Source organism: Aspergillus viridinutans (assembly GCF_018404265.1).
Source record: "Aspergillus viridinutans IFM 47045 DNA, scaffold_3, whole genome shotgun sequence".
Classification (NCBI taxonomy): Eukaryota; Fungi; Ascomycota; class Eurotiomycetes; order Eurotiales; family Aspergillaceae; genus Aspergillus; species Aspergillus viridinutans.
The window spans coordinates 1,674,378-1,701,804 of record NW_025091219.1 but is presented as its reverse complement, the minus strand read 5'-3'; the positions used below and the strand labels follow the sequence as shown (position 1 = coordinate 1,701,804).

General features: G+C 51.4%; 7 protein-coding genes across 7 annotated transcripts; 3 read left to right on the top strand and 4 right to left on the bottom strand.

Moving 5' to 3' along the window:
- Window positions 1–7,931: 7,931 nt before the first annotated feature.
- Aspvir_005547 (Rab family GTPase) lies at window positions 7,932–8,903 on the top strand (the record flags this gene model as incomplete). Its single annotated transcript, XM_043268762.1, has 3 exons — window positions 7,932–8,015; window positions 8,127–8,190; window positions 8,263–8,903. 3 exons carry the CDS (start codon window positions 7,932–7,934, stop codon window positions 8,901–8,903), a joined length of 789 nt encoding a protein of 262 aa, XP_043124697.1.
- Window positions 8,904–9,608: 705 nt separating this feature from the next.
- On the top strand, window positions 9,609–10,610 carry Aspvir_005546 (40S ribosomal protein eS7; the record flags this gene model as incomplete). The annotated part of the gene is made up of 3 exons (XM_043268761.1): window positions 9,609–9,764; window positions 10,088–10,170; window positions 10,244–10,610. 3 exons carry the CDS (start codon window positions 9,609–9,611, stop codon window positions 10,608–10,610), a joined length of 606 nt encoding a protein of 201 aa, XP_043124696.1.
- Window positions 10,611–11,242: 632 nt separating this feature from the next.
- Window positions 11,243–13,278, bottom strand: Aspvir_005545 (putative dynactin Arp1 p62 subunit RO2; the record flags this gene model as incomplete). The annotated part of the gene is made up of 2 exons (XM_043268760.1): window positions 11,243–12,863; window positions 12,929–13,278. 2 exons carry the CDS (start codon window positions 13,276–13,278, stop codon window positions 11,243–11,245), a joined length of 1,971 nt encoding a protein of 656 aa, XP_043124695.1.
- A 500-nt stretch (window positions 13,279–13,778) lies between these two features.
- On the top strand, window positions 13,779–14,888 carry Aspvir_005544 (uncharacterized protein; the record flags this gene model as incomplete). Its single annotated transcript, XM_043268759.1, has 2 exons — window positions 13,779–13,970; window positions 14,055–14,888. 2 exons carry the CDS (start codon window positions 13,779–13,781, stop codon window positions 14,886–14,888), a joined length of 1,026 nt encoding a protein of 341 aa, XP_043124694.1.
- Window positions 14,889–15,051: 163 nt separating this feature from the next.
- On the bottom strand, window positions 15,052–15,703 carry Aspvir_005543 (actin-related protein 2/3 complex subunit 5 family protein; the record flags this gene model as incomplete). The annotated part of the gene is made up of 2 exons (XM_043268758.1): window positions 15,052–15,274; window positions 15,345–15,703. The coding sequence occupies 2 exons, from the start codon at window positions 15,701–15,703 to the stop codon at window positions 15,052–15,054; spliced, it is 582 nt and encodes a 193-aa protein (XP_043124693.1).
- An 812-nt stretch (window positions 15,704–16,515) lies between these two features.
- Window positions 16,516–20,403, bottom strand: pmcB (putative calcium-translocating P-type ATPase(PMCA-type); the record flags this gene model as incomplete). The annotated part of the gene is made up of 5 exons (XM_043268757.1): window positions 16,516–18,698; window positions 18,757–18,899; window positions 18,946–19,376; window positions 19,428–20,279; window positions 20,335–20,403. The coding sequence occupies 5 exons, from the start codon at window positions 20,401–20,403 to the stop codon at window positions 16,516–16,518; spliced, it is 3,678 nt and encodes a 1,225-aa protein (XP_043124692.1).
- Window positions 20,404–22,274: 1,871 nt separating this feature from the next.
- Aspvir_005541 (uncharacterized protein) lies at window positions 22,275–26,695 on the bottom strand (the record flags this gene model as incomplete). Its single annotated transcript, XM_043268756.1, has 6 exons — window positions 22,275–22,840; window positions 22,889–22,975; window positions 23,032–23,522; window positions 23,585–24,478; window positions 24,557–24,655; window positions 24,759–26,695. 6 exons carry the CDS (start codon window positions 26,693–26,695, stop codon window positions 22,275–22,277), a joined length of 4,074 nt encoding a protein of 1,357 aa, XP_043124691.1.
- Between the last annotated feature and the right edge of the window lie 732 nt (window positions 26,696–27,427).

The following is a 27,427-nucleotide window of genomic DNA, read 5'->3' as shown; positions in this document are numbered from 1 at the left end:
GCATGCAGCCCGATACAGGTTTCCTGGAATTAATGGGCTTTGGACTAGTCTGGATACGGAGTGATAAGAGTCGGATTTGGTGGCTTGTATTCACTATCTACTAGTATCTACCCACAGGGATGTTTGACGGAGTGGCTAGTGCAATCATCAGCTGGGAGTTGAGACTTTTCAGAGAGTGATCAGCAGTGCACAGTATTGTGAGTGTCTGTAGTCTGCGCTACTGCGGGATTAGGAATGTCGTGGTGTGGCAAATTAGTTACTCCTGAGGATTATGCATATGGGGGCGGGAATCATTACCGATTGCCTCACTACCACTAGTACTACTAGCAAACTTCGAGCTTGGGTTTGAGGTCTTTGAGGTCAGAAAGTGGAGAGTAGGCCCATTCGCAAAGGATACTCAAAATTAGAGAAACATCTTAGAGGCTGGAAATCCAAGAAAGTCATCGAGGGTTATCAGAGCTATTGATTGGCCAGGTAAACTCACCTAACCTCCCTGTCTCAGATCCTATCCAACAGAACTTCCTGCAAGGATTCAAGCAAATAGCAGTCGAAGATTCCAAATATGTCTGTCTCACAGCAGACTGTTATCATGCTTTATTGATGATTCAAATTTGGGGGTTCATTACGCAGCGTGCAAGAAGCAGATTGCCTTCTGGGTCTGGATTTCGGAGTTCGCTGACTTCCATTTGAAGCATTGATCAAATGGGGAGAAACTTGCAGCATATATGTGCGGATTGCAGAAACTGGGTATGAAAATATTGTCTGCTATTAATCTCACTTGCAAGTAGCAAAGTTCGTCAGTCACTAGAATGGAGGCAGTTCCACTTCTCATTGGTCATCCATCAATAGGTACCTAAGGTATTCCGTACTTGTTTGTCTGTTGTGGACTATCGGTACTTACCCCATATTTCCAGCTCCAGTCGTAATTCCTTATTCGGAAAATAGACAAGTTTCAGCGTGATGATCGGCTATCTGATCAAGAAGATGAAAAGCAATAATGTCATGCCAATCAATGACCATTGGGACATTATTGCAATAGCCATACATTGCCAAGCTAGTAGTAAAACCGTCGTCCGTCTGTCTACCTTAGTCGCTGCGGAAAGGGGAAGGAGGGACAGCCAGTTCCAAAAACCAAAGAGGTAAGCTCAACGGTTCTTAGCCTTTTTTCGCTAGAGACCAAAGAGCTGTGTAGTTTTCATGGTTCTAACCGTGTGCACGGAGTAAAGTTTTTTTTTTTTTTTTTTTTTTTTCCCTGTATTCTTAATTTGTCTCGCATCAATCAGGTGATGTTGGTGCTTGTATTGATGGTGCACCCGACGTAATTATTGACCGGAACAGAAGTATTTACTGTAGAGTACAGACTACAGAGAGCTAGAGAGACAGAGACGCACATGGCCACATGCAGCGCTAAGGGGCTACATGAGTTCATGGTACGATCTCCAACAAGCTCCCGTAGCGGACAGAACCACGGTACCATCCCGACGGGACTTCTAGAATCGTTCTGGAAGTTTGGAATCCAGAACATGAGGGCTGAAGCTGTCCGTCGGGGAGATCCACAGAATACCTAAGCTGTCAGCCACAATGGACTGCAGAGTGAGGCTGCAGGTTGTCGGAAGATACGGAGGATTTCTCTGACACTTGGCTGTTAGCCCCAGGCCAGTTTGCAACATTATGAATGGGCATGGATGACCATGTCCGATCGATTCAACCCATCATTCAGCAACAAATCAATCAGAGATTTCACGGATCGCGTCAATGTCTCATATTTGATAGAGGTCAAAAATACGAAGCTTAGTTTCATGGGTAATGTTTCCAGATCATCTCTATCAGCCTCGTGGTCAATCAGTCATGGATGTGATCCTCTACGAGTCCTCCGATGAAAGGCTGAGAGAGAAAAATACGATCGTGCTAACTATGCTCTAATAATATCCAAACATGAGCCGCGTTGGCGCATCGAGGTCCATCAAAGAACAGTCTAGGCAATCTGGAGCATTTTCTTCTGCGACCAGTTCACCCGACGCAATGCGCTTACTGGCAGACACAGAGAAACACCAAAGGATAGACTCTCTGGTGGATTCCTGCGGCGACGCGGGAGCAACGCCAGAATATGCCGGGTCAATGGGAGCAATAACTCTGGAACCTGGCTGACTTGTGGCTGGTAAATTGAGCTGGTACAGAAAACAGATACGTACACTGTAGATACCTCAACGCAGCGCAGGATGGTGCAAGGTACAGTACAGCCAGTACCGTAGAAGCCTACAATAGAAGGATTCCATCCTTCTGCCGCGGCTCTCCGTTTTCCCTCCGCCCCATAGTGGCGATGGGCGAGGCTCAGCTGGAAGCTGTGTAGATGGCCATGTGGTGGAGAACTAGATGACTGATTTAGGTACTTTAACGCGCTTGATGTATGATTGGCCGAACGGCGGGAAACCACTCATGTCCGGTCTCCAGGGATCTTGAACCTTTTAAGGGGAAGGCGTCAGGTCTGTCAGAATAGTTCCACTTCCTAAGCGGAGCCGTTGGATAACGCGTTCTAGAAGCTGTACTCCGTAGCCTGTACTCTGTAGGGCTTGAGTACTCATACTAGGCTCTACTGGTAACTATCAGTCCACCAGAAATTGATTGCCAGTCTGCCAGCCGTTTGATTTCTGAGAGGGTCTCGCGGCCACGCGGGTACAGACAGTAGGGCAAGACGCTAGAACGACTAGAAGAACCCGAGAAGAATGCTAGCTTCACATGGAATACGTAGACTAGTCCAACGGGGGCGGAAAACCAGACTGAGTGGATTGGTTAGTTTTCTTACTGTACGGTCTGTACCTTAGTCTGTACCTACCTACCTTAGGTGGCCCCACTGCCCCTTTTGTCGACTAGCCCGATTTCCCCAGCGACCGGGAGTAACAACCACAGTCGCCAATGTCAACTTGACACAGACTAGAAGAAAACATAAAAGAATACAAGACAACTATGTATCATATCAACATTATGCTCTCATTCGATACGTCGACGTAAAATACCAAAAGAATCCTGGAACATGTCAGAGCACATGATGTCCGGAACATGTTCAATGATCAATGTCTGACCTGATGTTTGACTCAATCAGGCGAAGTGGACCAAACTAGGGGAAGAATCCCGAATCAATAGTCGCCCATCATGGTGGACTTCCCGAGACTAAGTACCCAGGCAGTAGGGCGGGAAGCTTCTGGATTGGTTCTATTTATCCACTTTACGGCTGTTGACTTTTAGGGGCCTTAAAGGGTTAAGATCAGCCATGGAAGCCCCGTACTTCCAGAGTCTACGGTATGTCATCATCAAGGAAAATTGCGAGTGCTAATATTTTGCGCCGGAATATGCAGGATAAGCTAAGCGACAATTACACAGATCTCCCAGGCCATTGAGCATTCTCATGCATGGGATAGCTTATTTCAACCAAGGCTTGAATGGAAGGATTCTCATTCTGTAAAAATATCAAGAAACTCAATGGCTCCTTAGCATATCGTGGAGATACCTGCATTCACCCACCCAAAGGACACCTACTAAGTTTGCTTTGAGCCACTGAGAATACAACAATTTACCTGGAAAATTAGGAGTTTCAACCCAGAACACCCGTCTGGAGCGATCATACTGAACACGGTTAGAAGCAGGAAGATAGCTTGGAAAATTCAAGGGTAGGGCTTACGGGGATCACAAGATAATTCCGGTAGTACTGGAGTAGGTAGTACGTAGATAGGTAGGCAGTAGGCTATGGATATTAGTCAATTCTCTCAGCCGTTTCCGCCTCACAGGAAAACCACGCGACAGAATCGGACGCAATGCGGATGAGATCATGAGCCTAGATAGGCGGAGTAACTTTGGGTTGAATTCGGATCCATCCGTTCTGTTCCTGGTGGGTGACTGGGTGTCTGGGTCCCCACCCAAATGCATATACCCAGTCCGTCGTGTCCGAAGAATCGGTTCCTGCTTTCTAGCTTTCTTCCAAGTGGAGAGCTCGAATTTTCTTTGCTTTTTCTGTTCTGGATCTGTCTGGCTGTCCTGCTACAAGTCGTTTTGTCTCATCCTTTCGGATTTTCATCGGGCCTGCAATAACGCCTCGCGGACAGGTACTTCAACTCTGAGTACCTAAGGTATTAAGCACTGGGATTGCTTGCTTGATGGCTGGGTACGGTATTCCGTGAGATAGCTTACACACGTCTTCTGAGTCAGGAGGAACGGGTTCATCCTTGCTAGTGGTCTCTGCTTACCTCCGAGGTCCAACGGAATGATTTGGAAGACTTGTAGGCGGGAAGAAAGAAAAGTGACAGGTGATAAAAGTACAGTTACTCACTGTCAGCAGGTTGGATGGCTCCAACGAAGACAAGAAGGTTGGGTTGGGTGGACGAGGCCTTAATAAATAAGGAACAAAACACTATTAGCAATGTTTCGAGAACAGAAACTAATAAAGTCAAATAAAATCAGCCAGGAACAGCCAGGAATAGCCAGCTTCACATGATATTATCCCATTCGAACTTTAATAGCCTTCAGATTCTCTGAGTCTCAGAGCCAGAGACCGTTGGGACGGAGCAAGTCAGTAAGTACCTAAGGTGGTCTGGTACTCCGTACTGTAACCGCAAGTAGGTAAAACCCCTAAGAAAGGGGGATGCGCATCCACTGCGTCGCGTACCTCTCCCCCGGGACACTGGAACGGGGACAGCCGCTAAACACAGAAGCTCCCCCTAATGATCTGACTTTCTGGGCCAGTCTCTCTGTATCGATATTGTTTTCTTTTTCTCGTCATATTATATTTATCATATTATTTTTATTCTATTTTCCCTCTTTGCTTTTAAATATTGTTAATTTTCCTTTGCTATTATTATTATTATTATTATTTTCTGGATATTTTTTTATTTTGTCTTTTAAAAAAGAATTTAATTAGAGATCCTGTTGTATTCTTCCCAGATCTGGAGGAAAATTAATTGAAAAACAAAAGATAAATAAAATAATATTGGCCCTGAGGTATCAACCAGGAGTGAACCTATTATCCATAGTCCATAGTCCATACCTAATTTACAACACCTATATATCTCTACGATGGACCCCCTTCATCAATCTTGCTAGTGAATTCTTCATTCATTCCTCAACCACTCTCACCCTGTCCTCTTCCTCCTTCTCCTCCCCTTCTGTCACCTTCTTCTCATACGTTCCGTGCTCGCTCTCATTCCCTTTGGTGCTTCCCACCACTCGCAATCCTATCATCATCCCCTTTTGGTGACGTTACCAAAGCGCCTCCCTCCCTCCCTTGCGATACGTCCAATCGTGTTTTCTTTTTTCCAACGGATCATACGGAGCTACTTCCGCGCCACTACTGTACTCCTTTATTCCAGAGATCGACCTCCCTGCCGTCGGTTGCATTAGTCTATCCCATTTCGTCGGGCAGATTGCGCTTGAATCGAGACTTGCATTTCACAACTGTTGCAACGATTCGGACTTCAGGAAGGGGGAAAGCAAATAAAAAGAAGGAAAACAAGCAAAGGTCCATTTGACATCGGATAAAGAACGCTGCAGAAGCCTCAGCAAAAGGGAAAAGGAAAAGATAAACACTGGACCTGTCGATTTGATTTCGGGCTCCACCTGGCCTCATTCCTACAGTCCATTTTCTCGGATCATTCAGCGTCACATTCCTGCCCTACAGCTCGTCTTTTCGCCGCTGCTGGTGCTTGCTGCATCAACAAGTTAGAATACGCTCTTTCCCAGCTTCAGTGCTGTGGATATCCCTCATAAGAGATTGCGCTTCCAATCTTCCAATCTCATCTGCAGCTGCATCATCTATCGCCTGCATCATCACCGCCTCTTCTCGTTCGAGAAAATTGGATACCTCGCGACATTGCCATAGACACACGATAACTTATTAACTATTTGGGGATATATTTAAATCCCGCAAAGGAATTCTTTATTTATTTAATTGCTCAGTGAGTCCCCTTTCTTCTCTGCATTCATCCTCCGTCCGCCCCGATTTTCCTCCGTCTGTGTGTCTCCAGCGGGAAATATCAATATCTAACAATGGCTCTCTGTGTAGAATCCAAGATGATACTCCGGGATCTGTCAGCTTTTAACATGGGACGAGGCGCCTATGATACCACAGGAGTAAAGAAGCCCGGTGCTCCTCCACCACCGCCGTCCACCCGATAAAACGCTTCTGAATAATCTCGTACCACATGATACTGTGATTCCTTCTCCAAAAGGACAAAGTATTCTTCTGTGGTGCCATCATCGCCATCATCTCCTTCGCTAACGCTGATGGCGATTGGAATTTCATGTATCTGCTACATTGTTGGCTCTTCTGTAAGCTTCCCTGATGGGCCCTCGTTCGATCACATCGCTGACAGATATCTAGACTTGTAACACTATTGGCACTTTCGATCTCTCTTTTTTCTTTCTTTTGCTGGCTACCTCGCTTTAATACCCTTCGACTTTGCTCGACTCCAGCGTTCGCGTTCTCTTCGACATTAGCAACCGCTGATCTGATCTTTCGATTTTCGGCCTCCTATTCGGTCACCTATGCTTTTTAATCTCGCCGACATGAACCATCTTGGATGGATGAGCTGTACCACCAAAAGTGCTTTTTTGTTTTATTTGAGGATTTCCTTTGTTCCAGGCGTTCGGCATAGACGGGAAGGATATTACATGGATACATGCGTTGATACCATAGAACTGACGGCCCCGCGGCCAATTCTTTTTCTTTTTTCATATTTTTCTTTCTTTTGTCTCGACATGGATATTAGCATTGTGGGGCTCTCTGAATCTATTTGCATATGTACTATATTGACAGCACGTTGAGAATAGACGCAAGTGTGCCTTGTGCCTCTGAAGCCAGGATATTTTGCATGTACATTTGTCGAAATTTGGTTGCTAATCTTAACGAGTCATCGTACCTTGAAGGTTGATTCATTTGTTCCTGAGTAAGGATATTCACGGGAGCATGCAGACCAATTTGCCCGATTGATGGTCGCCATGCATTATCTCAGCCTGCTAGTGGATCGTAGGACCCTGGTCGGAAGTCAAGGTGTTCGTCGTGCATGTGCTTCATCCCTTGGGCAGCTACATCATGGATGTATCTGGGCGAATCATGCGGTGCAACGTTGGCTTTGGAGATGACTGAACACCATGCCACATTACTTACCTGACTAGCCATAGATCCTGTTTGTGGACAATGACATGTTCATTCTTTGGCCAGTCGGTACGGGAAGATTGATGTTTATACTAATGCAGTACATAGATGGACACCTGAATACCTTAAGGTACCTTGGCTTGGGCAGGCTGGACCGGCCATGACAGGTAGCTTGCAGACTCCGCTGTCTCTCATTGTTCAGTGCATGTCTATTCTGACTGCATTTACCCCTCTAGATGAGCTGTACATCTCTTAAGTTGTAGGGAACAGAGAGCTACACCAATCGGTCGCGATGACTCCCCTGAGAATGTGCCTACATTTCCACTATAACTGATCTAGTTATCTATTTGATTTGTGAATCACCAACCTGAGGCGGAAACATCCCGTGACTGCTGATGCCAGTGGAAACTGACGCTAAACCAGCTTCGGCAGCCTCATCTCCATAGGTCATCGCTGACGACTACGCCTCACTGGATACATGCCTGCCCACCTAGGTAGTAATCACCTATCAATCTATCTGCTGGTTTGTGACAACTATCCAGTTGCAACGTTGTCACCGCTATTTCCGACGTTTTCATCCTTATCAAACACCTTTGTCAGGATCGGATTCCCTGCAATACGGCCTGCGTGCTTTAGGCAACCTTGACTTGGATTACTACCCTGGTCCTCCGCGCTGCTGACCATACCGCCTAACGCGAGCTGATATTCTTCGCTCAGCGTTTGATAGCTAGTGTCCGTGTGTGAAGTACCTGCAAGAAGACCTGATCACATAAAGTTGGGCTCGCCAGCCATGTCTGACTCAACGAGCGCCAACGCCCCCAAGCCGAGTAGCAGCGTCAAGCTTGTGCTGCTGGGTGAAGCCGCTGTTGGAAAGGTACGGCGTCCCGGCATGGACTTTCCTCCCTACCCGTTTTCCCTCTTCATTTCCGTCGTACACGGGTAACCAGAAGTGTCTGACTTTTTACTGAATTGCCCGGTTTTATAGTCATCGCTCGTCTTGCGATTTGTCAACAACGATTTTCAGGAGAATAAAGAGCCTACCATTGGAGGTGAGGAAGCCGGCTGAATTATTGCGACAAAAATCTTGCCGGATGCTGATGAGCTACTTCTTTGGAATTAAGCCGCCTTCCTGACGCAGAAATGTTCGCTGCCTACCCGCACTATCAAGTTCGAAATCTGGGACACAGCCGGCCAGGAACGCTTTGCTTCTCTCGCCCCGATGTACTACCGTAACGCCCAGGCGGCGCTGGTAGTCTACGATGTCACGAAACCATCCTCCCTCACCAAGGCGAAACACTGGGTTGCCGAGCTTCAACGCCAAGCCAGCCCCGGCATCGTGATTGCCCTTGTTGGCAATAAGCTGGATCTGACGAGCGATAGCGGGGAGGCTGCTGAGCAACCACAAGCCAATGACGAGCACGAATCATCTGGCGCTGAAGGCGAGGACGCTACTGGCGACAACCAAGAGGAGCAGGAAGCTACCCCGGGAGATGCGCGGAAGGTCTCGACACGGGAGGCTAGCGCCTATGCGGAGGAAGAGAGTCTTTTGTTTTTCGAAACCAGTGCTAAGACCGGCACGAATGTCGCCGAGGTCTTTACTGCGATTGCCAATGCTATTCCTGAAAGCAGCTTGAAGAGTGGACGGGGTGCCGGTGCGGGAACCGGTCAAACTGCCCTGGGTGCTGGACGTCCCGCGGACGATACGAGAGTCAATCTTGGAGACCGAGCCGCTGCTACAGCCAAGGAAGGCTGCGCCTGTTGAATCGGCTTTTCTCTGTCGGCATTTTCTTCTTACCCTGGATACGCATATCATGCTGTAGGCGCATAGCTTTCAGTTCAGAGATTAGTTCGATCACGAAGCAGGATCGGCCTAGTTTCAATGCATGCAACCTGTCCTAATAGTTCAAGGCGTGTTTTTTTATTTCCCGCATTACTGTGTGACTGCTTGAAACCCTTCTTTTTTACTCTTTGTTCATCTTCCGAAGGACTTGCGACTGTGCCCTCCTATTGATCCCCAGCCCGTTTGAGCCAGTGTGAGCCAGATTCTGGAACCTTGTATTTTCTAGTTGAATGTGGATATATGACAGTCCGCTTGTTGAGCTGTAAAATTCAATTTCTTAAGAGAAACCTACTACGCCAACTCTATGTACAAGACTAACAAGAATACCTAGTCTGTCGATGACCTGTGGATACAATGTAGATGTTAGTGCCTTAGGCGCAAAGGGCGAAGAAAGTCACGGGACGAGCGTTCCCCTAAGAGGGCAGAGGCTAACCCAACAACGGCAAAGCGCAATACCGCTAAGCGAGGCGCCGAGACTCCGATCCCACACCAGCACGACCAAGCGCAAATTGTAGGGTAGGAACTCCGTCCTGAGTCGATTATTTTCCCCTTCGACGACCAACTCCCTTCGCGACAAGGAAAGCAGCACCAGCAGTACAGCCAGCTACCCGTCGCTCGTCTGCAATCATGGCTGCTATCAACAAGATCGCCCACAACTCGCCATCGAGGCAGAACCCCTCCGAGCTGGAGACTGCGATCGCTGGCGCTCTCTTCGACTTGGAGAGCAACACACAGGACCTAAAGGCCACCCTTCGGCCCCTGCAGTTTGTCTCTGCCCGTGAGGTAAGACTCGCCTGATTACTTTTTGTTCCAGTCCGCATGAGTTCAGTGTCAATTACACCGCAATTGTTCTTTCGAAGCGAGGAATGGGAAAAAACAATAATATTGGACGGGCGTGGTATATCTATATGCTTGACAGATGGAATCGTGTGCGGAGATTGTTCTGTGTGCGCATGCTTGTCCCAATGACAGATTTTGCACGTTTCTTTGCTGTCTGGGAAATAGGAAAGACGAGGTGGAAGGGTGATACGGGGTGTGATGGGCACTGGACTCTGCGGGTTTTTGTGCATACCTATTTTCTCAGGTCATCTAACATGGTCCTACAGGTTGAGGTCGGCCACGGCAAGAAGGCCGTTATCATCTTCGTCCCCGTCCCTCTCCTCCAGGGCTTCCACAAGATCCAGCAGCGGTACGAAATGCCACGCAGCAACCATAACCACAGCAGATGAACTGCAGAAACTGACACGCACAAATTTGTATAGCCTGACCCGTGAGCTCGAGAAGAAGTTCTCCGACCGCCACGTCCTTTTCGTTGCTCAGCGCCGCATCCTGCCCCGCCCCAAGCGCTCTGTCAACTCCCGCACCAACCAGAAGCAGAAGCGTCCTCGCTCTCGCACCCTGACCGCTGTCCACGACGCCATCCTCGACGACCTCGTTTACCCCGTCGAGATCGTCGGCAAGCGTATCCGCACCAAGGAGGACGGCAGCAAGACTCTCAAGGTCATCCTGGACGAGAAGGAGCGTGGTGGTGTTGACCACAGACTCGATGCCTACGGCGAGGTTTACCGCCGACTAACCGGCCGCTCTGTTGTCTTCGAGTTCCCCCAGAGCGGTGCCGCCGAGTACTAGATTTATTTATCCTTGTCAGAATCATGTGGTTTAGGTAAATAAAGCGAGTGCACACGGAGGGGTCCTGGTGGGATTCGTGTCGGGGGGCGGGTTCTCGCGCGCGAGAGAGAAGAAAGGAATGAGAAAAGGTTGACTTTTTTTTTTTACCCACGCACAAAATATGCATTCTCATCATGGCCCTTCTGCGATGGGGTAGCTTGATCTGGTTCTCGGGTACAAGGATAAAGGTTCCTGAAATGAAAGGATGCGATGTGATAATAAAAAAATCATGATCTACTGGTTCCAGGCTTTTCTTTCCGGCGTGGTTAAAAAGACATCTATTCTTCTTTCCTTTCTTCTGATCCACTCGGCGTCCTTTTATCGAAGCCCATGGCAAGAGCTTCGGTTCATGTTCAAACCTGGATCGCCACCTCCATGCGTCGTAGCAGAGTATCATGCTACCGGCCAGCCACAAGCTATCCAGCATTGCGCTTCGAGTTGCCTTGCACAGTTTGGGTACAGGAAGTAAAGTATTTTTACCGTGAACACCTGAGCAGCCGTAAATACTCCGTATGTACTCAAATCAACGCAATGGGTATGTAAACTATCTACGGAGTATATAGATGTATCCACGTAACGAACAGCAATGCCAACTACGCAAGTTCTGCCGTGATTCGGCCAACCCCCAGCACCATCCAATACGCCAATTCTCGCTTGACCGTATCGGAGTTCTGCCCCTTCCCGGCAGCCTGCTCCATCTGATTCTCCGAGTCCCATTCCATACGCACAAAGACCGGGATCTCGAGGACGTCTTCGTCGGGCTGGAGCTGGTTCTTGGGGTCCTTGGCCTGCCCGCTCCAGTCGAGGCTGGCATTGTTGTTCTTGTTATTATTTTCGTCATCATCGTCGATGCTATGGCTGCTATCCCCGTCCCCGTCGTCATCACCACCGAGAGATTGCCGTCTGCGGGTCCCTAGACTGCCGCCGGGTAATGTCCCAGGGACAACTTCCAGGACGACGGTCGTCCAGTTCCGCCCCTTGTCCCAGACTTTGCCTGCCTCTGCGACTTTCTCGTACCCGAGGTTCATCCCGCCGGAGCGGGAGGCGCGCTGGTCGCCTCCTGCTGTGCCCTGCAGGGCTTCATCCCAGACGTCGCTGTTGGCTCCGATGTCGAATTGCGGGCAGAGGATTGTGACTTTTGTGGCTACGCGTCCTGGTGTTACTGAAGGCGTGGCGAGCGTTACCCGGACAGGGTCGAACATGTGGTTTTTGAGTGTCAGAAGGAGCTGGAAGGGTTTCAGCGGGGGAAGGGCGTCCAGGTTAGGAGTTGAACTGGATGTTGAAGGTGTTATTGCGGGGAGGCCCGTAGGCGGTCCTAGGGCTAGGGGTCGTAGAGTAGGTAAAGGTATGTAGCTGAGGGCGATGAGACGGATGCGAAACCGGGTGGACTGAGGTTTGAACTCGGGCTTGACGAGGATGTGTTTGCACGACTTGCAACGTTTCGAACGCTTGGTTCGGAGTAATGCGGGTAAAGGGAGAAGGTCCTCCACGAACCGAGCGTCGGGGGACTGGAACATGCGCTGCTCGATCGACGCGAGGCCGTCCCAGCCACATTCCTCCGAGGAAACCCGCTGGATGACGGCGTCTTCTGCGTCAGGAGCTGGGACCTTCAGACCCTCGCTGGCGGTCAGAGTTTCTCTCATGACTGGAGGCTTTGATTTAGGTTTCTTGTTGGCACCACCGTAGAGATTGCTGAGCCGCGATGATGCCGCGTAGAGGGACATTATACGGTTTAGAGCACCAGGTGAGGCAAAGCCGGGCCCAAAGTCGGTACCCAGCGGGTCTGTGGGCGATGTGGACGTTGCAGCTATCTGGTCTTTGTAAAACGCCTTGAGCGCGGAGAACCTCCCATCGGACGTCAAAGGAGCTACAGACTGGTCGCCGGATGGCGTAGATTGACCATCTCTGCTTTCTCCTGGGGCCGGAAATTGATCGTCGATGGTGGAGTACGTAGACAGAGGAGACTTGAGCTCACCCACGGTTTTGGACATCTGTCTACCCCGAGCGGCTGTAGTATCGGTCATCTTGGAAAGCTGTGCGCAGATGTTGGTGGGCTTGTCGAATCTGATGCCGATGTCTAGAGACGACCACATGCAATATGCGCACGAAAGCACCCATGGTCCTTGTTGGCCTTCACTTCCCGCGACATTCTCGAGCGTGTTGACTGCAAGGGGTGCAGTGCATATGGGGCAATTGAAGCAGTTCCTGGCACATCTAACCGGAGCAAAGCAGCTCTTCAGCGGGGAACTACTGGCGAAACAGGACCTAATGGCACCCACCTATTACCCTCACTTCGAACCATGCTGCTCGGTGTCTCGAACAGACAATTCGGACAATACCAGCACACAATCTCCTCTGTGATGCATCGCGGACATTTTATCTGATGGCAGTCCTCGCAGTACAGCAGCTGTTCCGGAGGATACAGAGAGAAGTTGGAACGCGGAGCTCGAGGGTCAAATGTCTGCTCCTCCTCCTCATCCTCCTCATCGGTATCCGCAGCTGCTGAAGGGTCTCCCTGTTCTGGCTTTTTGGTGGGAGACTCTCGCGATCTTCGTTTTCGGGAACGATCAGGAACAGGGGTATCGGCACATGGACACGAGATATAGGTATAGGGGAAAGGGCGCGACATGACGAAGGCGGGTTTCCTTTCTCGGGGTGTTCAATGAGGGTATTAGGTTGACCGCGAGCCGAATGTTGTCTTAAACGGAGTAATTGGACATAATTCCAGGAGCGCCTTGGTACGATATGAAGCCTACGATTAGCTGTCACTGTCGGTAGGCGATATGTACTTCACAGTGGGGACAATCTCACAATTAAACAGCATCACTTCAGATGAGTATGGATTTTTCAATAAGTCATGCCAGCGAGACAATCCTTCGCCAATTGCGTTGCTCAAATGCAGACAAGAAACCAGGCGTGGGGGATCGAGATGTTTGTGTCGCAACGCGGGATTGCGGAGTTCTGCTGAACAGAAAATACAATCGACGTCACCTGCCAACAGCTTAACGACTGTTCGATATCATCAACATTCCAGCTCCCTCAATTGCCCCTTTGAACTGAATACATATCAAAGTTCGGAATGCCATAGACTTGATATCTGACCATCAATTCGTACACTCGCAGATCACCATGTCACTCCGCCATATATTCCATCGAGCCGTCCGATCACAGCCCTCGTACATTGCAACGAGGAGCTACGCCAACCAGACCCCCGGCAGTCCAGTCTTCGATGTGTTCAACCGAAAAGTCAAGCATCTTCAGAGAGATCGCGCAGCTCGGAATGTGGAGGAGAGCAGAAAAACAGACTACATCAAAGATGAGGTGGCTACACGGTTGTGTGAACGGCTACTGGCAAGCTCTTCTGCTCTAGTCCTTGAAGTATATGGCTAACATTGGGTCCTACAGGATATTAAACGAGATTTCCCCCATGTCCTGGACCTAGGCGCCAACAGCTGCAACATCGCTCGCGCCCTGACAACACCAAACCCGGACCCCAGCACCGAGACATCGCCGCCTCTAGCGGACAAGATCTCCAAACTCACCTGCATCGACACGTCACACGCCCTCCTCTACCGGGACGCAGACGAACCCTTCAACAAGGGGATCAATCTCGAGCGGCAGGTCGTCCCAGACCTCGAGACCCTGCCCTACGAACCTAACACCTTCGACGCCGTCCTGTCCTCCCTTTCCATCCACTGGATCAACGACCTTCCCTCTCTGCTGGCACAGGTGAACAGCATCCTCAAGCCAGACTCCCCCTTCATCGCAGCCATGTTCGGCGGCGACACGCTATTTGAGCTCCGCACGTCGCTGCAGCTGGCGGACCTCGAGCGGCGGGGTGGCGTCAGCCCGCATGTGTCCCCTCTGGCGGACGTCCGGGATGTCGGCGGGCTGCTGAACAAGGCCGGATTCAAGATGTTGACGGTGGACGTCGAGGATATCGTGGTCGAGTTCCCGGACACGTTTGCGCTCATGCAGGATCTTCAGGCGATGGGGGAGAATAACGCCATTTTGCATCGGGAGTTGGGGCCTATTTCGCGCGATGTGCTCTTGGCCAACGAGGCGATCTACCGCGAGCTGCATAAGGAGGAAGGGTCGAGGGGTATCCCCGCTACATTCCGGCTGATATACATGATCGGGTGGAAGGAAGGGGAAGGCCAGGCGCAACCATTGCAGCGAGGCAGCGGGCAGGTTAATCTGAAAGACATCCTTGGGGGCGGGTCCTTCGATCGGCCATAATCATAATGGTTCTTGAGTGAACTGTCTTATGAAAAGGAAAAACAAATATGTATAATAGAAGTTGCGCAATCTAACAAGGATATCACCCATCCGCAACGCAGAGAAACCACAGCTTGACTTTAAGAAGAGTAGAAAGGAAACCTCTCAGTACATCCCTGACACCTTAAACCGTCCTCCGATCCGTCATAACCCGGACAATCGACCCCGTACCCGTAAGCTCAACCAACCTCTCATGCCAGCTCAGCAACACACTCATCTGCTGCGCGCTCCCGCCCTCACCCAGATTCCGGGCCTGAATCTGCGAGAATCCCGTGTTCTGCGGAGACACCGACTTCCGAGGCGACTGCGCCCCGCCACCAGGAGCCGAAGAAGCCATCCCCTTGTACCTAGTCACCGTTAGCAACAGCATCTCCCCTCCCCGGGGTGTATCGTCCGCAAAGGCAGGGGCAAACCTACAAATACTTCATCAAGCAGTCTGCCCTCTCCGATCCGCCCTCCCCGCTACATACCCCCTCCAGCACGCGGGTCATCTCCCCCTGGCGGATCCCCTGCAGCACATCCACAACAGTAGCCATGTGCACCTCCTTGGCACGATCGTCTCCCCCCAGCGGGGCCGTGTCGAGAACGTACCGCAAGGCGCCCTCGGGGTCGCCGCCGCGGAGCAGCTGGCGGACTTGGCTGGCGACGTTGGCGGCGTCGGAGGATGTCTGCGGGGCGGGGAGGGTAGCGGGGAGGAGGGTCTCCATGGGGAAGTTGACCGAGGACTCGGGGTCCAGCACGTCGATGTTGATTGTGCGGTAGTTTAGCTGGGCCATGGCTGCTCTTGTTGTGATTATTTTGGATAGGGGTGTGGGTGTATGGAGAGACGATGATCGAGATTTGGGAATAAGAGACGAGAGTGATTCAGAGAATTGAGACCTGTATTGCAGAGCTAGTATATTATTAGTTTGGCTGCGAGAAGTATTCAGAGAGAACTTACCCTGCCTTAAGGTTCAATGTCCAGTGGAATGAAGCGGGGGAAGCTCCAAAATGACGTGCGGTGATGGGAAGACGGGGAGTGGGCTATCTTGCAGTGCCGGTCAGATCGTTATTAGAGACAACTGTTCAGCAATTGATTCAATGACTGTAAATCCAGGGAGGAAAGAATTGAGCGAGATGGGACAGCTGAGAGACAGGTTGACTTGGACGCCTGTTGAGGATGGGCACGATGCGGCGGTGCGGAGAGGTGGATCTTGCAGCCTTAGGCAGAAACTCTACTCTTTACGGGGGCTTCGCCATACAGGATTGGATTTCTCTTTACTCGAAGGATGAAGTCAAGGTATTTCTCGATTCTTTCAAGGATGCAATCAGATGATGCACTCATCTCTATTTAACTATCGTACAATCTCTTTCACAAAGTCAGAGAACGCTCAAGCTAGTCAGGCAGCCAACAACGCCAGTCATTTGCTCTCAACAAATGATGCAGACAAACGTAGAACATGAGAACAGAAAACGAGTAAGCCAACCCATATTTACAGAGTATGCGTATGGATATATCTAGGAAATGTCGTCAATCATGTAGACGCCGAACAGGCCGCGCCACAGCCAGAAGCGCTGGGAAACAAGCCGAGTTGTCGTATAGAAATCATTAAGAGCTTGTAATCGTAATGGGAGGCACAACTGCTGGTGTCGCAGGTGCCTTGGGCGTATGCTGCTGCTCCAGGTCTGTCAAGGGTGCTTCCTCGTTCTCAGTCTTGGAGTCGTCCTCTTCAGCGTTCCGACGCAGGACACGACGGCTGAAGCGCTTAACAGGTCGCATCATAGACGAGAATGTTCTCGCAATGGCACTTAAGGCCTTGGCAATCGGCCGCAAGGCGGTGCCCACAACTAGGACGACGAAGTTGATGACAATCTCGACGGGCCGGTCGGGTGTCAATCGCAAGACCACTGCCCATGGCAGACAGGCAATAGCACAGACGATGCAAACTCCCCATTGAACAGCGTCCAGACGAGTCACACCAAAGGCTGCACCTCCGACGTAGATGATCATTACTTGACCCCCGATCATGATGCAGTTGATGCCGAGGAACCAGTAGTTCCGGAACATGCCTTCGAAGATATTCAACTTATTGTCCAGTCTTCGGTTGTTGAATTCATTAAAGATTTGCATCCAAACAAATGTGTTGAAAACAATAGTGTCGAGCTTCAACTGACGATTGTCGGTGCCGAGATGGCTTCCAAGAATCTTGTCTCCCGCGAAGTAGAGCATAAAGGTGACGCCAAGTTGGTAGATGGCCTGTCCGATGATCATCTTCCACATAATCACAGTGAAAAGCGATGCACTCTTGGGCACGGGCTTGCGCTGGAGAATGTTTTCTGTCGGGGGGTCTGTTGCAAGTGCGAGGGCGGCAAAGGTGTCCATGATCAGGTTGACCCAGAGCAGCTGAACCGCACTCAGGACACTTGTATTGTCACTGCTGTAGAGGGACGAGACAAAGGTCAAGATGACAGCAGTAATGTTGACCGTGATCTGGAATTGGAGAAACTTTGCTACGGCATCGTTGACAGCTCTGCCCCAGGCGATCGCCGTAACAATAGACTTGAAGTTGTCATCGAGGAGGATGATAGAGCTGGCCTCCTTAGCAACCTCCGTGCCTGCAATACCCATTGAAAAACCGACGTCAGCCGTCTTCAGAGCCGGCCCGTCGTTAGTGCCGTCGCCGGTGACAGCCACAGTTTCGCCCAGCTTCTTGAGCCGTGCCACCAAGATCCGTTTGTCTTCGGGCGAGGAACGGGCCAGGACTTGCAGGCGGGGAATGACCTCGTCCATCTCGTCGTCTGATAGCTGACGGAATTTGGGACCCTCCATGACAATGCCATCCTCTGTCTTGATTCCGCAGGATATGGCGATGGCGGTGGCCGTTGCGATATTGTCACCAGTGACCATCTTCACCTGCACACCAGCAGTACGGCACTTTTGAATCGCAGCCGGCACCTCGGGTCTCAGGGGGTCCTGGATACCCACAACACCAAGCCAAGTCATGTCGCGGAAGACATCTTCGAACTTTGCTGCAGATGGGTCGTCTTCCACGCGTTGCGCATCCTTTGGAGGCCAGCTTGCGAAGTCCCGGTACACGAGACCGATGGTGCGCAGGGACTTCACTGCATAAGCCTCGATCGTATCAAGCATCTTCTGGGGGTCCTTCTCGGTGAATGAGTCGACCATGACACCATCCGAAGACGCACTAAGATCGGAGACCTTCGAGGAGCATGCGCCAACCATGATCTCGGCGGCCCCTTTGACCAGGAGACGATAGCCTGCCGTGGGCTCACGGTAGACCACACCCATACATTTGCGGGAGGAGTCGAAGGGGATCAGCTGAACAATTTCCGCAGAGCCACGTTCAGTAGTGACGTCCATGCCGAGATAGTCTCTGGCCATTTGCAGCAATGCCACCTCAGTCTTACTTCCGATAAACTCTCTGGACCCTTCCTTCTCTTCCTCGAACGCGGTGGAATTCAAAGCAATGCTCTTGATGATCAGGTCGCGTACTGCAGTTGAGCATTGCTTGACGATCCCGGCCACTGTCGTCGAGTCGTCGGACGGGTGGTCATTCTCCGTCCTGTCCTGGCTGAAGCTCTTTTGGGTTCCAAAGGTCCCAGCGACGACAGTCATCTTGTTTTGTGTCAAAGTACCAGTCTTGTCGGAGCAGATAACCGTGGCATTGCCCATGGTTTCGCAAGCACGAAGGACACGGACGAGATTGTTTTCCTTGACCATTCGTGTCGTGGCAAATGCAAGAGCTAGTGTTACGGCCAGGGGAAGGCCCTCTGAGGAGAATTAGTCAAGTGCTGATGATTTCCTGCTAAAGGTTCTTGAGCGTCTTACCGGGAATCGCCACGACGATGACCGTGACCGCAACGATAAGAATATCGACAAATTCCTTGCCTTTGACCGCAGGACTGGCAGGGTTATTTGGCAGTTGGGCAACGAATCTGAAGAACAAGGCGAAGAACAAGATGATGGCAGCACTAGTAAGGTCAGCATGAGTCCTGTATATTGAGCTGGTTATCCTACCTAGAGCCAAGCCATCCGATCCAGTTGGCAAGTCTTCCCAGCTTCACCTGAAGAGGAGTGGGATCATTCGACTCTTGCAGTGAGAGCAAGATACGGCCATAGGAAGAGTACGGTCCGACACTGGTCACAAGGTAAGTCCCTACTCCTTCAAGGACTTTACTGCCCGAGATCATGAAAGGGTCTAGTTTCTTCGTGGCGGTTCCGTTAACAATGCGCTGCCAAACCTCGTGTCCATTGGTCTTTTTCATCTGGTCTGATTCTCCAGTGGCAGAGGACTCGTCACATTTTATTCCGTGTCCAGAGATGAGAATACCATCTGCAGGAACAGAGTCGCCAGGCTCCAGGTGGAGTACATCACCGACCGTGATATCGAAGATCGAGATCATAGCCACTTTACCGGAGCGAACAGCCTTGACTTCCCGATCGCTATTCTGTGACATGGTTAGAACATTATAGACAAGCGTGGGGCCCGGTCCACCTACCCTCTTGTTCAACTTGGCAAACTGTCTCTCCTTTTGCCAGTCATTCGCGGCGGTCACGACAGTTACAATCAAGATAGCCACGCAGATGGCGACACCTTCGATCCAATCCACGCCATGCCCCTCATCGACTGTTTCGTAGATACCCAGAGATAGCGAGATGATAGCAGCTATTGTAAGCAGAATGATAATCTTGTCATTGTAAGCGAGCCACAGTAGCTTCAGGAAACCCGTCGATTTCCGCGCAGGCAACTTATTCTGGCTGAAGACGCGAATACGATCCTGCAATCTTGACCCGCCGCCTGATGCCGCCGCCGCTGCTGCTGCTGGTGCCGTCGGCACATCGTGCGAATTTCCTTTGGAGACTTTCTGGTCGTTGGAAGTGGCTTCCTGAAAATCGACAGTGCCGTCTAAGAGGGTCTCGTCCTCGGATAACCCAGACGTCAAATCCGTCCGCAGACCTTTTTCCAGCCCGCGCAGTCCCCCGAGCGCCTGGAACGCAGCGAGCGACTTGGGATTGAGCATCTTGTTGAGCTGGCCCGGGGAGAAGGCGAACTTGTTGTTCTCGACCCGGAAATCCTGCTCATTTCGCGAATCCGGAGTCAGGGCCTCGGACAGAGGTACATCATCGTAGGCTTCCTTCGATATGGTAAATTCCGAGTTTGCCCGGGACCGTGAAACAGTGTCCGCGTCTGAAGCGAATGATTCTGATCGGGGACGTAGTGTGTCCCCGTCTATCGAATTTGGCGTCCGAGGGAAGTCATTCTGGACCGTCAACCGATTTGAATCTACGGTTGATGGAATCTGCAGCGACAAAGATGGCTGCTCTGATGACTGCGAAGAAAGACTCTGTCGCTTGCTCATCGTTAGCATATCCCATTCATATTTAATGACAAGGCTGGTTACATACCTCTCTATCTTGAATATTAGCCTGAGGACTTAGGAGGCCGTCATCACGGCTTCCGTTTGGTGTCAGCATGATCAGTCCGACACGCTTTCTAGGTTAGTATAATAATTTGAAAAGAATAATCACCATCTATCAATATAGCCGGAGAAGGGGCAGAAGCAGAGGTAAGCGGTTTGAACGGGGTTTTATCAATCTTGAGAGTGGCTGAGTCGGCCTTGGTAAGACGAGCAATATCATTTATCCAAGAACACCAAGAAATCAGTCGACGCCATTTCTGATTGGGGCAGGTGAAAAAGAATAAAAATGACATAATTAACACACTCTAGGTACACTGATCCAAAGACTCGACAGGATTCTGCCTCCTTCTCACTTGGCCAGGTATCGGCGCTGTAGTGCACATTTGCCCAAGAGCTTGGCTTCAGCACAGCCCTTCTTGTCCTACAGTGCGGAGCATTCCAAGACAAGAATATTTAATCAGAGGAGTACTGGCTCGGCCAGTACCTCCAAGAAAGATGAATCATGACTCCAAACCTAGGAACGCCGCACTTCATCCAAGGTCCAGACGACGGACGAGTAGGTCAACCAGGATAGACGCCAGGGGTTTCCTCAGCCCACCCATACCCCGGCACAAATGCACGAGAATGGGCCGTCAACGGCGCCTACAAAACAATTTCCCAAACGAAGGCCAAGCGCGAGGGGGGACAAGGACCAGAGTGAGACCTCGCATATGACTGGTCCCCAAAGCCGCTCATATCAGTATGAACCAAAATTCAACTGAGGCGGAATTGCAATTCACCCACTGCGTGCATCAGATTGAGCATTGCGCGATTATTGGAGTAGCCAGTGAGCTTTGCCGCCTGCATAGTGCTGCGCCTCGCTTGGCCGATAGGCAAATCACAATAGACTTTGCTATTAGCCTATTTGACCCGCGCGTACGGAAGAGGCATCTGGGCATGCGTATGTGGATGCGATGATTAGAACTTAGGACGGCATACCGCTCCGTCCAGTCATCCAGTACGAGCTTTGTTGACTGTGAGCAAGGTCAACTGGGGTTTCCTCAGAAACCATGTGACTGTCAACTCAAGCCGTCAACGCTTGACAGGCAAGCCACAGGATGCTCTGCAGTCAACGCAGCCACATCTGGGGCGCTGCGCCACACCTCAGGACTCTCGTCCTGTCTCTTTGAACCACCGAAACTCCATCATTGAGGGTCAGGAACCTGCGCTGCGCGGAGGCAAAAGCTTGCGATGATGGGACCAGGAGAAATATGTGGCGCAGTTGTGGCGTTTATGGCGAGTGGCCCTGGTAGGGGCTTGTAATCATATTCGTTCCGGGTAGACTAGTTACCACGTGCGACGAGCCTCAGTGAGACTAGGTGAGGCTTAGAATTTTGGTTTAAGCTTGTTGGATGGTTGACGAGGGTAATAATGGTAACTCTGTAAGTAAGATGAAAGGTAGTTGGAAGAATAACAATGGAGAAAGAAGCGAAGCAGAAGGTCCCCTGGCTGTTAGGCAACATCATTAAGGTATCATGGGGGACGTATTGTATTGTCATATGATACAGCAGGGCACTGCGTTAGGACAGCTGTCCAGTAGGGTAACTTTGTTATGGGCATTACATACTTCTTCAACACCATGATAGGAGCACTTACTACCTAGTCTAGGCATACACAAGTTCCATTCTATACACGCTTTGCCATCTTAGGCAGCTGCAGAGGCGTATTTGGGGTCTTACATCCTTGCTCGCCATGTAAGCTTATTTGCAGCCTGTTCCTACAAAGACCTAGTGTCTTGGTCATCACCATAGCCACAATCACCAGGTCTGTACACGTAGTGTTTACCATCAGCAGGGTAAACGCATCATTCACAGACTACCTTACTATTCGAGCCCGATACGACGGAATACGATCCGCTCTATGTGGAGAGCTGCAACGACCGCTAGTCTATTCCTCCCAATCCAATTCTCCCTCGTTTAACAGCTCAGCATATCGGTTCCCCAGCCCACAAAAACACTCCCTGGACCGTCCCACCTCATCATCCTCCGCCTCCTTCCTGCCCAGCACCTCCTCCATGGCCCACGCAATCCTCTCAGCCCCCAGCCGTGCTCCTTCAAGGTTCGGCGCCCCAGGGCCGATACGCAGCGAAGCCAGCCTCCCTGTCACGAACAGAGGCACATCAGCCCGCCACATGAGATCATCCGTGATGCACGGAAGCCCTTGCTTCGTCTCGATAGGGTAGTCGCGGTGCATTTGATTCAAGAGCGGGAGCTCCTGGACGTCGCACTTCATGCCTGTTGCGCAGTAGATGTAGTCGATCGAGGGGAGGTCCGGAATGGGAGGGTCTGTGGTGAGACGCCATGTCTGAGACGTGGGGCAGTACTCCTTGCTGCGGATGACGGTGCGCGTGTGGATAGAGACTCGGTTGCGGGCTGCATGGTGCTTTACGATTTTCTGGTAGCGGGGGGTCATGCTCCCGCCGTTACGGGCTATTTTGATCATCTCGAGACGCTCTACTTGATATTAGTGTCGATGTGTCAGGTGGGAAATAAGAGACAGACCTTCATCGGTGTCTGCGCCCCAGAATGCTGCTTTCTCGAAGTTTCGAAACTTGCCCATCCAAGGCAGACTGATGTCGAAGTGTTTCACTACTTCTCGTTAGCACGCACTCTAGATTATCCTAACTAGAATGTGTCCGACTTACCCTTGAGATCTGACCTCATGAGAAACCACACCTTGGTGACACCCTTTCGGACAGCCATGTCGACAATCTGTGCAGAGGACAGTCCTCCACCGACGACGACGACATTCGTCTCCTGTCTCTGCTGTATCTTCCTTTTCACATTGGGACTAGGAAATGTCTGGATCTCGCTGCTATGGCAAGCACCCATCTTCTCCTCCGCAGACAGTTCAAACGGGAAGACCTTCGTCTTGCCCGGCCCGATAGCCAACACCGCAGCCCGACTGTAAAACCTCCTCCCGTCGCTGGCAGTCACTGTAAAGATCTTCTCGCCAGGCGAGATCTCCTCATGAAAGCCATACCGGATATCATCGACCTCATTCTGGAGAACCAGACCAGGTGCATCCAGCCCATACCGCTCAATGATACTAGCACAGTAGTCCGCAAAAAGCCCCGTCGACGGAGCGAAGTAATCCTTCCGATCTCGTTCATCAATCTCCACCTCGCCGATTGCCCTAGAACCCTCTTAGCAACCTGTCCCTAAACATAGCAGCCAAAAGAACACAAATTCACTTACACAGGCTTCCCCCGCAGCCTCTTCTTCTTATTATGCTTGCTCACCTCCTTCCCCACACACCCCGGGATCTCCCACAGATCCCTCTCCCGCCCCGTTTCCTGCGTATACGCCAGCATCCCGTCCCGGTCCGCCGGGTCCACATGGAAGAACATCGGACTGCGCAGCTGCGCGATCTCAAGCGTCCTGAACGCCCGGTGCCACCGCTCCATCCACCCCGCAGCGGTCCCGTCCAGCACCAGCATCGAGATTCCTCCCTTCCTGCCCATCGCCTGCATCTCCTGCCCATCGTCCGTCCCCGACGGACTCGAAGACAACGACGGCGGAGAGGAGAGCGATTCTCCCCCGGAGCTGTCCGAGGCTGTAGAAGACGAACTCGAGCGTCGACGCTGACGCTGACGCTGACGCTGACGCTGACGCTGACGCTGACGCTTGTCATAGCTTTGCCACTTCTCTGCCCGGACGGCATTGAGTTTCTTGCCGTGCGCCTGCACGAGCGCCATCCGTCCGCTATGCTTGTTGATCCAGTGGTAGCGCTGGTGTTCTTCGTCGGTGAACATGGCGGAGGGGGTTGCTTCGTTTAGTCTCGCGGCGACGGCGAGGCCGCAGGGTCCGGCGCCGATGATGATTACATCGTGGAGGGTGGGGATGGGGAAGGAGGAGGGAGGCTGCGTCTTGCTCATTGTGTTGGGTTGTGTATGGTAGAAGAAGGTCGGTGAGGCGATGCTGCTTCTGACAAGATGATAGCGATGTGAGGGAATGCCATGATGCTGGCTGCTATTTGCAGTACTCGATGATATATAGCGATGGTTGCTGTCACCACCCAGGAGGTACTTGGATCCCAAGGTCCTTGTCTGATCGTCCTGGAGTTGATGATGTGTAGCGCCGCTGGGGACCCTGGGGGAGATAAGCGAGGGTTCTCAGCGCGGATACAGGCATGATCGATTGGGAATGTGGGCTCACAGGCTCACTTACGGGCGTAGCTGTCGTTCGATGACCTCTTGGACTGGATTATCTCGCCGGAACGATACCTTTGCTGGGTTTCGTCGTCGATCGGGCAGAGTCGACCCGGTTCTGACTACTGTCAGCGCCGACCCGTGTGCTCAGAAGTATCAAAGTAGAAATTAGATTACTATGACAATAATGCTTAAATACAAATATTTAAATCAGACATTACTTGTGCCATTTCTTCTGCTTCGATTCCCCCGCTGCATTTGCCCTGTGGCGCGGCACACCTCCGCCCTCGCGGCGATGCCAGGCGTCTTGAGGCCACACCCATCCTCGAACTCGCTTCGCATCTCGTCGCTCTCCAATCTGCGGTTCCGGGATCCATTTATCTTTCCCCTCTGGGAGAATCCGCTGGCGGGTCAGTGCTCCAGGTCCGCCCACGTTGAGGTGAGCAGAGGGCTGGGACGGCAAAGGCACCGATTTAGACAGCATCAGCAGAAAGTACAAGGCCAGGCTCGCAGTCATCGGGACGTTGAGACCGTCTGCAAAACTTGATGCGTAGTCGCGTTCTGCTGCAGCTGATTGACAGTCGTGAGACGGCTTGGGTGACTGTGCCTGGGCAAAAGAAGCTGGCTGCAGCCTCAGTTCGTCCGGACTCACGGCGATGTTAGTCGGAATTGGTGCGGATACCTCCAGGAACCCAAAATATGGCACGTCGTCTCCTTCGTCGCACCCCGCGCGCACACAAACAAGTTCAATCTCGGTGATGATGAAGCCGTATCGGCATGAGTGCTCTCGCATGCATCGTTGCAGATGGGCTAGACCATTGAGGTACTCCACCCGCCGGTGAGGCGCTTCGTTGCGCATGCCCGTGTTCCAGCGGTCAAAGCTCTTTACGATACCGACGAGCCGTCCCCGGGGCATACCGGAACTGGTCTGCTCGGTATCAGACGCATAGTTGGCAAGAAAGTGTGGTCCACCTGTATTCTTGCTGTTTGAAGCCCGTAGGTTAGGCGTCGGGTAGAGTTTTAGATGCTCTGGTCCTTGGGATACAGCGAGCGCGGCATTCACACGCGGTCCATAGATGTCTCGTATAAGATTAACCAACGCGGCTTCAGAGTCCGGAGACAGGCGAGACTGGGCTACCGCGACTGGCGGAGTCAACTCGGAAGAGATTGCAGTCCTCAGAAGCTTGGTGAGGCCATTGATCGAGTTAAACGTCTGAAGCGTGAACGAGGTCCAGCTACGCAGGTTCCTAATGTCCCACCAGAAATAGTCGTGCATTCCTCGCGTGGGAACCACACTGACATTACGAACGAGATTGATCGCTTGCGTAGAGGAGGTCAGGTAGGAGAGCAAGGTAGTCGACTGCGGCACCAGACCCTCGGCATGAGGCGCAATGCCAACAGGCGAAGGCTGCGCGCTCGGAACTCGACCATACCCGTATGGGGAGGGTGGAAGGACAAGTGGCGTCTGAGTCTGACACTGGACCGGGGACGGAGAGCCGTCATTGGGCGAGGTCTGAGAGTATGACCGATGGACCACAATGTTTGGTGTCACAGGGGTGACTGGGGCGGATGGCGAAGGGTGCGCTTGCGTGGTGTACTTTGGAAGATGCCGATAGGTTGGATAGCCGTATCGACTCAGGGTCGCTTCGTCAATGCTGGAAACAGAGCCTGATCGAGAATGCCCGCCCGAAACCTTGCGCTTGTGCGATGGCGTAATGCTCACAGGGGACGACAGTGTGGAGCCGTTGTGAGAACCATACATGGGCGAGGTTGAAGCAGGTGACACAAGAGGAAGGCAATCCGCCATTTCAATGACATTCCGCTGGATGTCTGGGCGCCTGGGAGGATAAGGTAGGAAGCCTGGGGGGTTCCGAGTATTGGACAGAACGCGACGATGGCGCTGTGGTCCAGGGGCGGGCGCAGGCTCAATCACCACATCCTGCGATCTGATTTTCGGCAGCAGAGCAGGACCGTGCTGGTATCTGGGAGGAGAGGCTTCTCTCGGACTGGTTTCAGCGGTCATGGCCGACCACGGTGAGGAATCATTGGAGTAGATGGATGAATCGGACGCATTGCGGCTGTGGTTGGCTCCGATGAGCTCCATCAATTGCAGTCGCGGCGGTGTCGTCGGTTGATAGTAAGAATATTCCATGGACATAATGACGATCTCTGGGTCAGAGTAGAACTCAACCACGATTCTTTCTTTCACAACGAATGATCAGCGAGTAGCTATCCGGAAGAACCAGCTTCCTGCGACTCGTCAAAGAGCAATGTCCACCAACGAGGTGATGAAGAAGGATAAAAGTCTATATGAGCGACAACGACAAGTTCTTGAGGCATCAGGACGGAGAATGTTTGGATATTAAATGCTCTTCGTTGAGAAGCCATCCGACCCAGGGCCAAAAAAAGGATACGATAGACAGATCCAGAATAGAATAACCTGAAACATGGAGGAGGCTCCAGATTGACGCAGTGAACTAGCCATTCTGGGTGTTGAGAACTGTAGAAATGAGGGTCTCGAGGCATGATCTGCCGATTACCCCTAGGAAGGTGCGCGAAACAGACGAGACCATGGGCAAGCAAGGCAAGCATAAGTGTTTCATGTAGCAGTCGCGCGCCAAAATGTTGCTAATTTTTGCATCTGCTCAATTCTTCAGGATCTGAACAAGATCCTCAATCATTCCCTTCAGGGTATGGCTCGAAGGCCTCGTGGAACAAGATCTAAAATCGGCAACACTTGTGTTTCGTGCTATTTCTGGGTAATTGTAGCCAAATTAATGGAAATTTGTCGCAGAAGGATGAGCGTAACGCCTGGGTACTCATCAGTCGGCGGCAAGCAGATGAAGAGCCAGATACAACTGGTGATACTTTTGAGGTGCGTGGCTCGTTG